Genomic DNA, 18,517 nt, shown 5'->3' with positions numbered 1-18,517 from the left:
TTTCTAGGCGCCCTTACCCTTGGATTACTTTAAAACAATTTATTCATGTGATATCGATTCCGAGGTAATCCCTTTAGGTCTTGCCACTTCAGATGAGTTTTGCCACGGCTTGCTAAATTCCTTACGGATTGTTCGATGATCATGATGATTCCTACTCACGGTGCGTTAGAAAAGAATAGAACTTTCAACTGTCGAAATCGCTTTACACAATTTTCTTAATTGATGGAGGACTTACGCAATCAACTCTATTCCAAATTACAGGAAAACTAAGGTCTCTAGCAAAATCACCTTATTACATTGGCTTGCCTAGGGATAACAAAATTCTAACACTTGAACCTATTCAGGTGCAACCCTTATACCCTTGCACATGTATTACTATGTGCTAATAACGTTTGGTCGGTGGACCACCCTTTCTTAAAAGCGTCTCTACTCGATGAGAATTTGGTCATTCTTCAAATGTTTTATTACGATCTTACGAAACTCTCGTTCCTCGTGTATCAAACATACGGACCAATTGGATACCCTCTAATAATTCTTCTCTCGAAATATTTGGGACCTACGTTCCGAGCCATCTTACGGAATATTTGTGGTATTAACGCCAATAATGCGTATTTTCAACCAAACATGTTCACGTCACTTACACTTTACTGATTTATAAAAAGCGGTAATATGATTCTCTCTTTAGAATTATTCGCGATTCAGGACTCCCTGGCGGAAGCCTCGGAGGGTCCGAGAAGATCAAGCGTTCTTTAATCTTCCTCGGTTCCGGATCTCTTGACCTATAGGAGATCCGCGCCCAATCCGACTCGGGAGTAATTTGTTTTCCTTTTTCTCGGTGGCACAGTGTCTCTCAAATGGTGACTCATAGAACTTGATTCTCTTCTCTTATTTGCTTCATCTTTTGCTTTCCTTGTTCTTTGTTCTTCTCATCGCGGTGAGGATAGCGAGTTTTTACACCTTTGCTTCTGTTTGATGTATGTAGTTTGTTGCTTCACATATACTCCTTTTTAATAAATTTGTGGTTTATCCACTTTATTCAATATATATATATAATATCACTATTAAATTCTAGTTGAAAAACATTATAAAACTCCAAAATTAATTTTGTAGTGTCAGCAAATAATATTGAAGAAGATATGAACCATACTTATGAAGAAAAAGCATAAATTTCCACGAAGACCAACATTTGGAAATTAGAGTCTGAAATCCCACCCCAGTGTGGAGTTTGGGTTCCACTAGATGACTTCTCTTTATTTTTTTATAATTATTGAAGACTTTGAACTTTCAAAGCATTTTTTTTATAGAAACTTTCAAAGCCTTGTTCATGGAAAATATTCATAGTTTTGGCGCTTTTAAAGAAATTTCAAATCTACCTTTAACTTAACAATTATTCAGCATAATATAATACTAGAGAAACTTTATTGTATATTAACTACAATTTTGTTAAAAACAGAAACAACTACAAATAATCAAACAGAAGATACAAGTCACAAAATTTGTATCGATTAATTAATGAATCATATCAGAACTTGGACGCACAAAAATCATATTTAAATAGGTTGGTTTTTATGAAATTGGAGATGAATAAGTCTACGTTGATTTTAATTATATTAGAATATAAGATATATAATGCTATCTTTATTTTTATTTTTATAAATAAAACAAGTACTTAACTAACTCCGCAATTATCTTTTAAATATATTACATCATATATTACAAATTGGCAGGCTTCTTTATTACTAATATAATTTTTAGGTTTGACCACATATCAACTCGCTTGATGACTTGTGTTGTGTGTATATATATATGTGAGTGTTGCTCAAATTGTTCAGTCCATGGAAAAAATACTAGTCTTCTTCAATTTATGATAGTACTAATGCTTGCTAAACAAGTTAGAAAATGAGAAGTGCATAAGAAAGTCTAGATAAATCAAAGCATGGTTAATTGACTTTAAGTCTTTCTACTTCTCTAGTTGAATTTATTAATTTTTAATAATATTATTCTATAAAAAGTTAATTATACAATAGACCCCAAAATGCATAGAATTTCCCTCGAGACCAACTTGTCTATTTGTCCATTTCTCATTATTGTAGCTACAAACAAAACAATTTCTTCGTAGAAAGTTTTTACATATTAATTCCTAGAATATGCTAGAAGAGTTCTACTAGTCAACTCTAGCTTGTTTTGAAAATTTGAACTTTTAAGCCCAGCTCAATTTTGTTTTTCAAGCTAAGCTCAAGCTAAATCAGTTTTTTGGGGAACTTATCTCGATATTTATATAAGTAATATTATTATATTAAAAATATTATATAATTTATATTAATTGTCTTTAAAAACAAAAATCAAGTGATTTATAAAGTTTTTATTCCAAAAAAATCTATATGAATTTGAATTCTCAGAAATAAATTTAATTAATTTTAATTTATTTTTCAATATGATTGTACTATTTCTATTTTTATCCATGTTGTTTTATGGTGCATTTTCAACACCTAGATTTATAACTCCCGGAATTCAATAGGCTATTAACTTCCTTGTTTATGTACTATTATGGATTTATTCACAAAGAAAATATATTAAAAAACATACTAGTTTCTATGAGAAAAATCTGTAAGCTTGGTAAAAAAATAAAAATCTTTAAGCTTTGATGTAGGGCTTGGGAGGGGAATAAAATACCAATTCTATTATTGTATGGTTACCAATGGAGTATTATTTAACACTTGGATGATATTGAGCAGTATATTCTTGCCCACACGCCAAGTTTGGAGATTGAATTCAATGTATTTATAAATCACCTCTTTAATTTTTTTTTTCTTTTAATGCTGCTATAATTTAAAAAAAAATTCCAACATAAAATACATCTATTTAACACAGTATAAATTTAGGTTAATTATTTGGTTTATGATTCGTAGAAATATTCAAATATTCCAAGAAAAATCAATTGGGATTGAATCAATGAAAATGACATGCATACCAAATTTATGATATTGAAAGCTATTAGGAGGAAAAAACAATAATATTATCCAATAAGAGTGCTTTAACCTTTGATAGGAGAGCATAGACATTCAAAGATCTTGACTAATATTCATTGAGATAAATTTAGGTTAATTATATTGTATATGATTATTAGAAACATTCAAATATTCCAAGAAAAAATTAATTGAGTTTGCATCAACTAAATTGATAATTTTTGTTGAAAAGCTATTAAGAAGAAAAGAACAATAATGCTATCCAATATCCAATGAGAGTGCTTTTAGCATATGATAGTGAGCATAGACAGTACTTCAAAAGACCTTGACTTGTATTCACTAAGATATTATTGCATGTATATCTTTTCGAGTTAATTAGTGATCAAGTTGTTCTATGACAACTTAGTAAAAAATCATAATAATAATTATTATTTTTATTCCACTTATATTTTTCCATGTTGATAATGGTCAAGATATTCACTAACGACCAAATAGTCTATTGGTAGTCGGGTCATCATTAAAATCTTTCATAAATGGTGAAAGTTTGAATCATGGGTGAATGCACATTTTCTAGAAGTGTGATAGTAGTTGTGTGTGGGTCATCCGAGAACCCATATACATGAGGGCCTCGCCATCCTTTTACTCCGCCAAAGCTTGTGTGGTAACTTGGTCAAAAATCAATGTTCATAGAAAAATACTAGTCTTCATTTTTATATTGCTCAAATTTTTTTTGTCACCATGTTAGGAAATGAGAGGAAACTAAAAATATGGTAATACACAATTATATTTTTTAATTAGTAAACAATATTTTACCATTGTAATAATACCGTAATAACTAAATTGTTAAGACACTTGAATGTGGAATATTAAGTACTTGACTCCTTTCCAAATTCCAATACACCAGGTGAGACCTAAAATAATATATATATATATATATATATATATATATATATATATATATATATATATATGTTTGTGGTGGCTTATCCAAATTATCACAAAAATATAGATAAATAAATTAATATAAATAATATTATGATTTGAGATGAAATCAAGTTAAAAAAAAAATCCCACAATTTTAGCATAAAATGAAAAATAACAAATGGTTGCAGATTCCTGAAGAGAATGGAACACAAGGATTAGCACTTTAGACCAAAAGATTATTCAACAAAAAGCATCACATTTATTATCAAGGAAAAGTACCTTAAGCACAGTCACAGAGACATACTTGCATTTTGCCAAGCAGGCATTAATGAATTATACAAGTATTTGCTGAAGGTACATTCTTGGAGTAATAAATTATATTGTGGTAAAAATTTGAATTAAGGAAACAAACATGATCATCAATAAGAAAAAGACAAATTTGCTGATTAAAATAGGCTTAGTTTTTAACCACAAAATAATATCCTCTGTTCTATTGTATAAGTTGGACCAATTTGCCATGAATATTTCTGTTCGTATCTTCTCCTAATTTCTTTATTTCTGATCATATCACTTCTTTAGAAGATTTATTATGCTGGACCCACACGCAAGAATCTTCCACACAAAAACTCTGTTCTTCTCATCCCCTTAACATTATTTTTTACAAAATTTATTATACTGGACCCACACGCATTGAATTTTCCACAGAAAGGCGGACTTAAGGTTGTGCATTTATATATATATAAAAGAAATAATGCGAGAGGGGGAACCAGAAAAAAATTATTACACATATCTTTGAAAAAGACAATTGCTTAGAATGGGAGTGATGAAGAAACATTTTCAATTAGCTCTACTACTGTTTTTGCCTTCTCTGCTTGGAACTTGCTGGCTTTTTGCAATTGTGGTGGTGGTTCCATTTGCAGAGAAGTAGAAAGGAAGGCACTTGTTGATTTCAAAAATGGCCTTAAAGATCCCAATGGACGTCTCTCTTCTTGGATTGAACTGGACTGTTGCTCTTGGACCGGCGTGCATTGCCACAACTACACTGGCCATGTTATAAGGCTTGATCTCAACAACGACGGTGGCAATGGGTCTTTGGGAGGTGAGATCCGGCCTTCTTTGCTTGTTTTGAATCACTTAAGATATTTGGATCTTAGTGAGAACTATTTTAAATATACTAGAATTCCAACTTTTCTGGGTTCACTGGTGAGTCTTCAATATCTTGATCTTTCTTCTGCTGGCTTCATTGGGCGTGTCCCACACCAACTTGGTAATCTGTCTCGCTTGCAGTACCTTGATCTTTCATATAATTCTGTTGATATGGTTGGAAGCCATTGGCTCACAAATCTTTCTTCTCTTCAATGTTTGAATTTGAATGGTGTGAATCTTTCCGAGGCAAAAAATGTGCTCAAATCACTAAACACCCTTCCTTTGATATCTGAGATTAACTTATATGATTGTGAGCTTCACATCCCTCTTTCACTTGGTGTTGAAATTAACTTTACAAATCTTCGATTCCTTGATCTTTCCTACAATGACATTAACTCCACCATGCCTCAATGGTTGTTCAAGTTGAGTGGCCTTGAGTATCTTCATCTTTATGATAATAATTTTCAAGACCTTATCCCTTCCGATATTGGGAAACTTACTTCTCTTAGGGTCCTTGATCTCTCATATAATGGTGTCCTAAGTGTTGAACTACCAACTACTTTGGGGAAACTCTGTAACTTGAGCAAACTATATCTCTCGGAAAATAAATATTTCTCTGGTGATCTTAATAGATTGGGAGAAATATTTTCCGGGTGCTTGAAAAACAGTTTAGAGGAGTTATATTGGAGTAATGCATCACTCAGTGGGCCATTGCCAAGTTGGTTGTGGAACCTTAAGTCTCTTAAGGCTCTTGATCTTTCTTCTAATAATTTTAATGGAACTATTCCAAAATATTTGGGACAATTATTACCGGAGCTGGACACGTTGGTCCTATCTTATAATAATATAGCAGTGAGAGCCGATTGGGTTCCTCCACCTAAACTAAAATATTTGAATATGAACTATTGCAAAGTGGGCCCAAAGTTTCCATCATGGCTTCAGAATTTGAAAATTTTGTCTTCACTTGAAATGTCAAATGCAAGTATTGTTGATGCGCTACCACTATGGTTTTGGAACTTCTCTTTGGACATTGGACGCATAGATTTATCACACAATGAAATTAAAGGCAAAATACCAGCAGGTTCATCAAAATTAACCAATCTTGAAATTTTGGATTTAAGTCATAATTATTTGGAAGGACAGTTGCCACATTTTTCATCAAATCTAGCATATTCGGATCAGGCGCAGGGCTTATTCTCAAGATCTAGTTTCTCCAATACAAGCTTTATACTGCTAAGTTTGTCTGAGTTGTATATTTCTTCAAACAAAATAACAGGAAGTATACCTAGCTCATTATGTGAATTAAATTATTTGCAAGTCCTTGACCTCTCGAAGAATATGATTGAAGGAGTAGTTCCTGATTGCTGGAATCATTCTTTGATAGTAATGGATTTGTCTTATAACAATCTACATGGAATAATTCCCGCATCTATCTTCTCCACAATTTTGTTCGTTTTGCATTTGAGCAATAATGATTTTTTTGGAGAGCTCCCATTATCCTTTAAAAATTGTACATCATTGAAAACTTTAGATCTTGGAAATAATAAAATTAGTGGAAGTATACCAGTATGGTTTGGAGAAAATTTGCAGGCACTAGAGACACTTGAGCTTCGATACAATATGCTTACTGGAACTATTCCTCCACAATTGGGAAACCTCACATATCTTCATGTCATTGATGTTTCAAATAACCATCTATCAGGTGCCATACCATATAGTTTTGGCAACTTTAGTGCGATGAAAACTGATAATCTTGGATTCATTTGGTCAAGCATAAATGGTTATGTGAACAATATTGAGATAAATATGAAAGGAAGAGAATTTGAGTTGGAAGGGAGAATACCATCATTATTTATTTGCATTGACCTCTCAAATAATATGTTATCAGGAGAGATACCAGAAGAATTAGCGCACCTTTCATTTCTGCAGAGCTTGAATTTATCCAGAAATCATTTATCAGGACAACTTTCAGAAAAAATTGGAGAGCTCAGGTGGTTGGAAGTTCTTGATTTATCAGTGAATAATCTTTCAGGTGTTATTCCTCCAACAATGACCAACTTAACTTCATTGAATCATCTGAATTTATCGTACAACAATTTCTATGGTGAAATTCCATACGGTGGTCAATTTCAAGTACTTCTAGATCCATCTATTTATTTTGGCAACCGAGGCCTATGTGGTGTTCCATTAAATACAAAGTGTGAGATTGAAGCACCAGCGCAACCACCCGGGTTGCCAAACAATGAAGATGACAACAACTTGGAGGCCATATGGTTTTATTTGAGCATGTCTTTGGGATTCATATTTGGGTTTTGGGCAATTTCTGGTGCATTGATACTGAAAAAGAGCTGGAGGTATGCTTATTTTCGATTTGTAGATCTTATTTATGACAAGATCTATGTTCTTGTTGCTGTAAATCTAAAAAAAATGAAGAGAAATGTGGTCTTGCCAGTGAATAGTGCTACCTTGTCTTCTTGGAGGCCAAAATAAAGGATTACAATCCATATATGTGGAACACGAGCAGTAATTGGGGGTACGATCTTATTTAGAGTTTTACATTTTACTTCCTACTTGTATTAATTATATGCATAAACTGTCATGAAAAATCTTTTGAGAATGTAATTTTAATTTGTTATGAAATTTTATCTGGTGTATACATTTACTCTCTTATGGTAACGTTATTATTGTCTTTAGTTTTAATAAAGGATATTATATGTAAGTTGAGCATATCAATGTGCTTGATCTTCCTGTGTTAGTGGAAGTTCTCAGTGAGTATATACTTGAAGCTTCTCAAAAGACAAAACAGAAGTGATCCTGGTTCTTCAATTCTTCTACTAGTTTCTATGTTTTCTGGAAGTTCACTACAATTTTTCTCAAATAGCTCATCATCAAAACTACTAGAGATGTGTCCCATGTGGTTCTATAAGTTACCTTTTCTAAAAGAATGGCAATTTGAGCGAGCTAGCAGTTTCCTGCAATATATATGATCTTCATGCCAACAATGTAATTCAGTACAAAGGTATGTGTCTATATATCTTCTGTTTAATTAATTTTTATTATTAATGTTATTGATCATTCTGCCATCTGATTAATTATTGTGTTCCTTTACATGGCAAGTTATAATAATTCTCTTTTCTCATGCAGTGCTGCCATACATTTCGGTTAATGGCGTACTGAAAGAGAACAACCATATATCAACCATGATTTTACAAGGGAGATACATCTATCTATATATCTATTGTTCTGCCTCTTAATTAACATGCATCAAAGCATGCACAGAACCCCATATATTTACATGAATGTAGCAATTACAAAAAGGATCCTTCGTTTGAATGCATTTGGGTTGAGGATAATGAACCCTAAACACAAAAGCTTGCCTCCATTGTTGTTGTGGCATTTTCACACTTCTCTGGGGAATGAAGCACTCCACTAATTGTCCAAGTGGTATAAGAGGTTTGTTAATTAGGACGTGCTTTTTTATTATCTGTGCCTTAAATGTTTACTACGATAATTTTTTGACAAGATGATTGATTGATGGTTAACAAGCAAGATTTGTGCATTTTGATTTCATCCTGTTTTTTTTTTTAAAAGGAAATCAGCCCACTGAGCTCTGGTCCACCACCACCGGTGAGCTCCTCGGCATGTTGGCCAAAATGTAAATAATTTTTAGGACCAAAGCTCTTCTGCAGAAATAAATCCCAATAACTTTGGTAAAATTTGGTAATATTTGACTGACAGTGTACACACTAAAATTTTTGGTTTTCTTTTATGAGATGCTGAGATTGAGTTGAGTGAGTGAGTGAGAAAAATGGTGAAGCTGAAGGTCTACACCCGATCTGGTGTCGCTAGCCATCATGAGCAATCTTAATTTTTTTGCAAGTAATTCTCAATCTGTAACAATATTATAGTCTCAATTTCCTCTTTCTTTGTCTTCTTTTGCCAATTTTCTGTTGATAATTCTGGAAATATATTTCTCATATTTGTTTGTTTGTGCTCATATCTGCTTATTTTTCTTCAAATATATATTCTCTTTTTAGGGTGAATAGGATTGATTTTGAGGAGGTGAGCGTAGATCTCTCCAAGGGCGATCATTGAAATGCCCAATTCCAAGGTATTTGCTTGTAAATCCTTCTTTGATTTGTAGTTCATGATAAATTTCATTTCAATCTGCATATTTGTTGCTGAAGTTTTGAAGTCTGTCAATTGGATTATTATCCTCTAGAAAAATCATTTTTTTTCTTATTTTATTTCAGTAAAATGTAGATTGCTGTTTGTGCACTGCTTTTGCAGAAATAAATCCAATGAGACCAGTTCCAGCAATTGTTGATGAAAGGTTTAATCTGTTTGAGAGGTAATCCATATTTTCTTCATTTGAATTCACGTTTTTTTTTGTTCATTTTATTGACAATTGAAGCTTATACAATCATTGATTTCAAAGTCATTGAACATTATAATTGAATTTTAAAATTTTGTTTTCTCCATATTCTTTTGTTCCTATTCTGACTTTATCATTATACATATATATAGGTGTGGCTTTATGTATGAAAATTGCTCGAGTTTTCCAGTAAAACAAGCAAGAAACAAAGATGGTGAATGCCTTTGATTAACCTGCAAATTGGAGTGCACAGCTAAAGAGAGACATCTATTGGAGTATTCTTGTTGGTTCACTTAGTACAAAGGATGATCTTTTTTTTTTCAATATGATCTATGTAAAACAACTAATTACTTACAATCTGTGCATGTATTGCTTTTCCTTGTGTGCGGCTTCATGATAAATATCATGTTTTACTTTTTTAAATATTATGGCAGTCTCTGACGTCTTTAAGCGCTTATAAGATTCTCTATATTGATTTGCAGCCTCTCTTATTGTGAACAGCATAACAGGACCAGCACTTGGCCTTCCATTGAATCCAAAAGCAGCGAAGGAAGCTGAGAAAATTCTGGCGTCATCTCTTGCAAAATTTGAGACAATTTGGCTCAAAGGAAATGCAAAATTTTTGCTAGGTAGTTTTCAGCCATCTATTGCAGATCTCAGTCTTGTTTGTGAGATAATGCAACTGGAGGTTAGTTTACTTAACACGATGACTTCAAGCATTCACTTATTGTTTAGACCTTATGACATAATTTGATTTTCATTCCTTAATGCTAAACTGAAAAAGGAGGTTTTGGATTGCATTTTAGTTGTAGATTGCTTATGAATTTTATCACTTTATCAATATGATCAACCAGACTAGTCGAACCTCTCAGTGTTAGATGACATTTTCTCCTGCTTCACTTGTCAAAAGCTATCATGTCCTTGATCAAATCAAGTTGATCTTATCCAATCTATTTTTGTGTCAGTGTTACATTTTTAGAGAGTTGCATACATCTTTCTGTGATGCCTGTAATATTTGACAAGGGCTCTTATTCTGTTTGATAAATTTGTTTTGTTTTCTTCCAATTTTTGGCCCAGATTTTGGATGAGAAAGATCATGAAAGAATATTAGGCCCCCATGGAAAGATTCTGGAATGGGTTGGAAATGTGAAAGCCGCAACAAGTCATTATTTTGAAGAAGTACATGCATTCCTTTATAGACTTAAAGCGAAGTTGCAAAGGCAAAGGTCATCAATGAGTGATAAGATTATTACATCCTTCACAGAAGGCAAGCTTCCATCAAAGCTTTAACATTTTTCTGTCACATTATTTTCCTGCAAAGTAATATTAGCTACGTACGGTATGGTTCTGTTGTAACAAAAAAGACAAATAAAGAAGTTTAAATTTTTGAAGATGAATGCCACCAACAAGCACATAACTGACCAGTTCAAAAGATACTTTACTCCAAAACACGCCCTTATTGTTAGATTAATCATGTTGCATTAGTTATTTTGTTTCACGTTCTGATTGCATGAATATGTGTGTATTAGTTTGCATGAGTTTGTGTGCATGCATGAATTTGTGTGCATGCATGAGTTTGTGTGTGCATGAGTTTGTGTGCATTAAGTTAGTTTTAATGAGTCAGTCAAAAGCCACGTTCTCTTGGTCATGGTCAAAGCAAGACATGGCAAGAATGTAGGACACGTTGTTAGTCATGTAACTACTCGATAGTTAGTCTATATAAAATGAAGAAGAAAAACCAGAAAATGTCTGTGAGTTTTACAGACACCAAATTATTACTTTGTCTCTCACTTTGATAATTATCGGAAGAATATTGAAGACCGGTTCTATCAAGTGGTATCCGAGCGAGGGTTACGCTTTTTGACTCTACCGTAATGCTCGGAGCACGGGGCAAGGTCTTCTTCAAGGTCTCCACCGAAGCACCTAAGATCCGCGGCCAAGGTGATGGCGATGGCGAAGCGGCAACGATAGCCGTAACGCTGTGGTGCAGCTGGTGGTAAAGGAGACCGGTGGCACAATGGTTTATCCCATGTTGACACGCACAAACTATGGTGACCGGGCCCTCTTGATGAGGGTTAATCTACAAGCCGCAGGGACTCGGGAAGCGATCGAGCCCGGGAACGCCGACTATCGAGATGACCGAATGGCATTATCCGCCATCCTTCGAGCCGTGCCATCCGAGATGCCGTCGACTCCGCCGTCAAGGATACGGCCAAGCAAGCATGGGATGCCGTGGAAGACCATGCGAATGGGTGCCGAGCGCTGCGCGATAAGCAAAAAGCGCGAGACGCTTGCGTGCGAAATTTGAGTCCATCGTGTTCAAGGATGGTGAAACGGTCGACGACTTCGCCATGCGGCTCACCGGGTTTAGTAAATAACCCGAGAATCTTAGGTGACAATATCGACGACGAGAGGGTTGTGAAGAAGTTCCTTCGCTCGTTCCTCCGAGCACACGCAGTCGCAATCTCCATTGAGACACTCGTCGATCTCAAGACGCTCACGGTGGAGGAACTCACGGACGGCTCAAAGCCGCTGAGGAGCGCCACGAGCTCGGCGAATGACAACGGTGGCATGAACGAAGAAATTGTTCTTCATCGAGGAGGAGAAGTTTGTTCACCGTAAGAGGAGAGAACACGGCGATGGTTCTTCCGGGTGGAGACAAAGGAAGCAGCAGTGGTGGTGATTATCTTCGTCGTGGCAAGCAACGCGGTCGTGGCCGTGGCACTGCACAGATAGTAGCCGTGACATGACCAAGGTCAAGTGCTTCAACCGTAACATCTACGCCATTTTTTTCGAAGGAATGTCGAAAACCACGCCGCGAACGCAAGGAGGTGGTGAACCTTACACAAGTGCAAGACAACGCACCGGCATTGTTAATAGCTGAGCATTGTGATCTCGTCTATGTGGTTGAAGATGAGTCGGAGATGGTGTTTCTTAATGAGGAAAAAGTGTTTCCCATGGATGCTAGCAGTGATGTGTGGTATTTCGACCACGGGAGCTAGCAACCATATGACCGGAGTCAAGGAGATGTTCACGTCACTTGATGATTCGGTTAAAAGGCACGGTGAAGTTCGGAGATGGGTCTGTCGTGGAAATCATGCGAAAAAGGCGTACGTTATGTTTCGATGTCAAAACGAGGAACATAGGGTGCTTACATGAGGTGTATTTCATACCTCGCCTTCGCAAAGAATATCGTCGGTTTGGGCGACTTGATGAGAATGGATGCAAGGTCGTCATCGAACACGGAGTCACAATTTATGATCGCGAACGAAGCTACTTGCACAAGTCCCTACGCTCCAAGAACGAAAGTTGTACACTTTTATCTTTGAAATTGGCCTCACCATGTGCTTGCTAACAAAGGCAAATGAAGTGGCGTGGCGTTGGCATGCATGGTATGGACATCTCAACTTTCGTGCACTACATGACCTGAGCGCCAAGGAGATGGAGAAAGGTATTCCCATCATCGATCAAGTCGAACAACTTTGCAGCGGATGCATGCTTGGTAAGCAACATCGCATGCCGTTTCCTCATGCTACGACGTATCGCGCCGAGCGCCCACTGGAGTTACCACACGGTGATTTGTGCGGCCCGATCATACCGGGCGACACCAGAGGTAAACGCTATGTTCTTTTGATCGTTGATGATCATAGCGATATATGTGGATCGAGGTGCTCAAGTCCAAGGATGAGTCGTTCAAGCATTTTAAAAGGATTAAGGTTGCGCCGAGAACGAGGTGGATGTCAAACTTAAAAGCGTTTTCGTCATGCATCGAGGTGGCGAGTTCAATTCCAACGAGTTCCCGATTATTGTGATGAACGGGGATTAAAGCGATACACCATCAGCACCATACTCACCGCAAGAAAACGGAGTTGTTGAGCGGCGAAAATCGACGGTGGTGGAGATGGCTCAAGCTTACTAAATAGTATGTGTGTGCGACTATGTTCAGCGGCGAGGCGATAAAGACTGCAGTACATATTCTCAACCGAGCACCGATACGGAGTCTCAACGGTATAACACCTTATGAGGCATGGTACAAAAGAAAACCACGTGTGCATTACTTCCGAGTGTTTGGTTGTGTTGCGTATGTGAAGATGATTGGTCCTGGTGTGACAAAAGCTATCGGACGGATCAAAATCGATGGTGTTCCTTGGCTACGAAGAGGGATCCAAGGCTTACCGCGTTTACGACCCGGAGACCAAGAAGTTACATATAACACGAGACGTGTTTCAGGAAGAGAAAAAGTGGGACTGGGCATCGAATTCATTTTGAACCCGCTCTGGCAGGTATCGATTCCTTCATGGTTGGATATGTTGTCGATCAAGTTGGTGGTGTTTTACATGATGGCATCAATACTACCCTAACAATCGACACAGGAGCAGTGGGAACCACAAGCAGCTGACTCTCAAACAATCTCGACTCCAAACGAGTTACACCGAGCATCGAGTGCATGACACCATCTACCAACACATCACCGATTCGGAGAATGCATCATCGCGCTATCGGATGGTGTCGGATATCTATGATACAACCCAAAGAAAGTGACGTATGAATATGACACCGATTTCAACAATATCCGTCTTCTTTCTCGCCGAGGAACCTACTAGCATTGACCAAGCAATGACGTAGAAGTGCTGAAACAAGCTATGGATCGATGAGATGCGACCATCCGCAATAACAACACATGGGTGCTTGTCAACCTCCTGCAGGACATAGAGCCATTGGGCTCAAGTGGGTGTTCAAGGTGAAAAAGGATCCTACAGGTAACATCATCAAACACAAAGCTCGCTTTGGTTGCGAAGGGTTATGCTCAACGCTGACGGGTGGATTTTGATGAGGTATTCGTGCCGGGTGGCACGTGATGGAGACCGTCGCGGTCGTTGATTGCACTAGCGACTCATGGCGATTAGCAAGTTCACCATATGGACGTTAAGTCTGCGTTTTTGAATGGAGAACTCGCCGAGGAGGTGTGTGCGCAGCAGCCCTCCTCGGTTACATCGAAGACAAGCACAAACACATGGTTCTCAAGCTACGAAAGGCCTTGTATGGTTTGCGGCAAGCACCACGCGTGGAATTTTTCAAGCTCGACGACTCGTTAACTTCTCTCGGTTTCAAGAGAAGTCCTTTAGAGCACTCAAGGTACTGAGAGAACAAAGGGTAGCACGTTGCTTCTTGTGGGAGTATACGTTGACGATCTAATCATCACTCGGCTCACACGTAGACAAAGATCATTGAATTCAAGGATCAAATGCGAAGCTATTCACAGATGAGTGATCTCGGTCTCTTAAATTATTACTTGGGAATCGAGGTTAAGCAAAGTGTTGACATGATCACAGGTGTGTCAAAGCGACTATGCACATAAAAATATTGAGCTTTCGGCATGGTCGGCTACAATCCATGCTTAACTCCGATGGAAAATAGATTGAAGCTGAGAAGAAAGGATGGTAGTTCCATAGTAGATGCTACTAAGTATCGCAGAGATAGTCGGGAGTCTACGATACTTAGTGAACACCGGATCGGACATCGCCTATGCCGTAGGTATTGTTAGTCGGTACATGGAGGCACCTACGATGCAACACATGGCAGCCGTCAAACACATCCTGAGATACATAAGCGGCACGGTCGACTTTGGGTGTTGTTACAAGAAGCACGTCAAGTCGGAGCCCGAGTTGGTCGGGTTCCGATGCAGACGACTTGGCCAGTGACTTAGATGACCGCAAGAGCACCACTCGGAATGGTGTTCTTTCTTGGTTCAAGCATCATCACATGGGCGTCACAGAAGCAGAAGATTGTCGCGCTTTCATCGTGGTGAGGCCGAATACATTCGTGCAGCCGCAACGCGCGTGTCAAGGTGTGTGGCTCACCGAATGCTCTGGAGATCTAAAGGGTATGGTGCTTAGTAAGGTCAAGTCGGCGGTAGACAACAAGTCGCGATCGAACTATGCAAGAACCCAAAGTACATCATGACCGCAGCGAAAACATATCGATACAAGGTTTCATTTCATTCGTGAGTGTGTCGAGAATGATAAGATAGTTATGGCGTATGTCGAGACCGACGACAACTCCCGCAGACATCCTAACAAAGGCGCTCGGGCACATCAAGTTCATCGAGATATGACGTAAGTCGGGCGTGATTAATGTGAAGTGAAGATATCATGATTAAGGGGGTGATTTGTTAGATTAATCATGTTGCATTAGTTATTTTGTTTCACGCTCGATTGCATGAATATGTGTGTATTAGTTTGCATGAGTTTGTGTGCATGCATGAATTTGTGTGCATGCATGAGTTTGTGTGTGCATGAGTTTGTGTGCATTAAGTTAGTTTTAATGAGTCGATCCAAAAGCCACGTTCTCTTGGTCATGGTCAAAGCAAGACATGGCAAGAATGTAGGACACGTTGTTAGTCATGTAACTCACCGATAGTTAGTCTATATAAATGAAGAAGAAAAACCGAGAAAATGCTTGTGAGTTTTACTGAGACCAAATTATTACTTTGTCTCACTTTGATAATTATCAGAAGAATATTGAAGACTGGTTCTATCACTTATGTCTATACATATGGTTTGGGATTAAATAGAAACCAAGAGCAATAGCGTTTTGGAGGTGGAAAAAAGCAAAGGAATTGAATCCAACGAGGGAAGATGTTCAAAAATTTTTTTAGTATCGGCACTAGGAGTAGCCATAGGTGCATCGATTCCACAGAAACCTTAAATAATTTTTTTAATTAGTGGGGAATGAAAGGAGGAGTTGGTCCAACCGAGATCCTCGATTCTTGCCATCCTTGTTCCCCGAGCCATCCTCGTTTCTTTTTCCCCTCTTGCCATGGCAAGCGGGGGCCACCTCCACTCCCTCCCGCCCTCATGGGCGGAGATTGTTGCCGCAGTTAAAAACCGTCCCTTCCAATCCTTCCCCACTTGTTGAGGGTCCAGTGCTGCGCAAGCTAAAGGCTTCTACGTCTGAGTTCATTCGTTTTGACAGTGACTATGTGGCCCGTGCTCGTCTTCGATTCCAACACTCGCGGATTGGAAAGTTCTTTGGAAAAACCCCCCATCTTCGAACAAATCAAGACTGTTCTTCTCACCAGATGGCAGGAGTTTGGCGAAATATCCATCTCCGATCTTCCTAACGGATATCTTTTGTTCCGATGTGAATCTCATGAAGTTTCTCGAGCTCTTCGCTTTGAGGGTCCACAGGGAGTGAATGGTGTTGTCCCTTCAACTTGCTCCATGGAAACCCTTTTTGAACCCGCCTTTGCCAAGCTATCTTCTGATGTAGTTTGGGTGCAGCTGCACAACCTTCCCGTTGAGTTCTGGGATGGGGAGTCTCTGGAATTCATTGCTAGCTCTCTGGGAACTTTATTAAAGATTGACGACTTTACTTGCTCTTTGTCTAGGTCTAAGTATGCTAGAATATGTGTAGAGATCGATCTGAATAAACCTCTGAAGCAAGATTTTTGGGTTGGGGATGATGCTCATAGAGTGTTTGTTGTGGTTCTCTATGAGAAGTTGCCCACATTTTGTTATCACGTGGCTCGGTGGGGCATGGGTCGAACCCGAGTACTGAGTCACGGAGTTCAATGGAACAAAAGCCGCTCCCTCGCCACCCCTTACAGGGTTCACAGGTGAACCGAAAGGGAAGGAGGCGATGGTGGATTTGGATCCTATGAGCGATGGCTCGAGGCAGAGGACCCGACGGATGACCCTGACGAAGGTACGAACTATAACAATGAGTCGGAAGAGGCGTCCTTTGGTCCTTGGATGATTGTTTCCGGCGGCGAGGGCGTGGGGGAGGCAGCGGTGGTGCCGGAGGTGGTCTTGGTTCTTCGAGTATCACGTGCGGCGCATGCGGAAGCCCTGCGCCCTCAGCAGGTACACTCAGCGTCTCCTCGCTCTGGGTACAACCACTCGACACGTGGCAGCTTCTCCTCTCGAGGCAGGGGAGGTCACCTTGGAAGTCTCTTGCGTGCATCGGGCCCCACCCCTGATCAGGCGGCAGGTATTAATGGAGTTGACACATTTTTGCCTTCTAAAAACATGGGAACCATAATGGGTGGAGAATCCCACGTCCCGAGGGACAACGGGCCGCCCAATATGTCTCGACCGGGTGCTAGTTCCAAGCCTTTTGTGAGTTCCAATGCTAGGGTCGACCCACTGCGGGATCCCGTTGGCACACACGCACGCTTAGGACATCGAAGAGACATCTCGCGATCCTATTCTTTGGATCTCTTATCTCTTCACATGCCATGGTAGTGGAACAGGTCTCTGATGCTCTAAACCCACCCTCTTTGTCATTGAACTTTGATCTTCCCATGAGTAATTCTGATGGAGAGGAATCGGAGGGTGAGGATGAAGATAGTGAGATGTCTGATTACGAAGGACCGGAAGAACCGAGATGATTGTATGACATTGGATCAATTTCAGTCAGGACTTCGCAAGGAAACCCTTGTTCGTAGGGTACCTCAGCATCCGGAATCCATCTATAAGAAAGGTCGGATGGATCGTGGGGGTTGAGGCACTTTCGAGGTTTGGGTGCTTTCCCATTAAGAGGACTTTGTCCTTGTTCTTCTCTCGCTCTTCATGTTCTTAGTTCTGTTGTTTTTGGTGATCTCTTTTTATCCAATTTGTTTACATGTTTTTCACTAATATTACTAATATTATACATTGGAATTGCAGAGGCATCTCTAGTCGGGATACCTTCACTCGTATTAAATTTTTGATGAAGAAATTCAAGCCTCTCATCTTCTGTCTAGTGGAAACCAGAGCTGATAACGGTCGGCTTGATAAGTTCTGTTCAAAAATTGGCAAGTGTTGGGCCTGGGCCACCATTGTTGCAGAAGGTTACTCTGGCGGAATCATTGTGGCTTGGCAGAGGCATATTGGCAAAGTCACTCCTATTGTCCGATCCGAGGTTTGTTTTACACTTAGTAATTACTAAAGCTGCAGGGAATGAGTCTCGGATTATCTCTACTGTTACAACTCCAGCGCATGCAGGAGCAGTCTGACTGTTTGGTTTGAGCTCTCTGTCTTGCTTCTATTACTATCCTCGATTCTCATTGGTGACTTTAATGCGGTTGCTTCTCCTTCTGAATACCGGGGAGGATCTCCTATCT

At 38.8% G+C, this 18,517-nt stretch overlaps 2 protein-coding genes across 2 annotated transcripts in view; both read left to right on the top strand.

Annotated features, from left to right (window-relative positions):
• The window catches only part of LOC120273907 (receptor-like protein EIX1), an 11,267-nt gene extending 2,885 nt beyond the window's left edge, over positions 1–8,382 (top strand). The window contains exons 3-5 of the mRNA XM_039280654.1: positions 4,704–7,390; positions 7,489–8,055; positions 8,181–8,382. Of these exons, the coding sequence (XP_039136588.1) occupies positions 4,704–7,390; positions 7,489–7,495 (2,694 nt within the window). The 3' untranslated portion in view covers positions 7,496–8,055; positions 8,181–8,382. The remainder of the gene's footprint in view (positions 1–4,703; positions 7,391–7,488; positions 8,056–8,180) is intronic.
• A 1,504-nt stretch (positions 8,383–9,886) lies between these two features.
• LOC120273900 (glutathione S-transferase T1-like) lies at positions 9,887–10,827 on the top strand (the record flags this gene model as incomplete). Its single annotated transcript, XM_039280643.1, has 2 exons — positions 9,887–10,099; positions 10,489–10,827. Coding segments are annotated over 2 exons (426 nt in total), but the record flags the coding sequence as incomplete, so codon positions are not given.
• Positions 10,828–18,517: the final 7,690 nt, after the last annotated feature.

The sequence above is a fragment of the Dioscorea cayenensis genome, chromosome 2 (assembly GCF_009730915.1).
Source record: "Dioscorea cayenensis subsp. rotundata cultivar TDr96_F1 chromosome 2, TDr96_F1_v2_PseudoChromosome.rev07_lg8_w22 25.fasta, whole genome shotgun sequence".
Lineage (NCBI taxonomy): Eukaryota > Viridiplantae > Streptophyta > Magnoliopsida > Dioscoreales > Dioscoreaceae > Dioscorea > Dioscorea cayenensis.
This window is presented reverse-complemented; position numbering and strand designations above follow the sequence as displayed.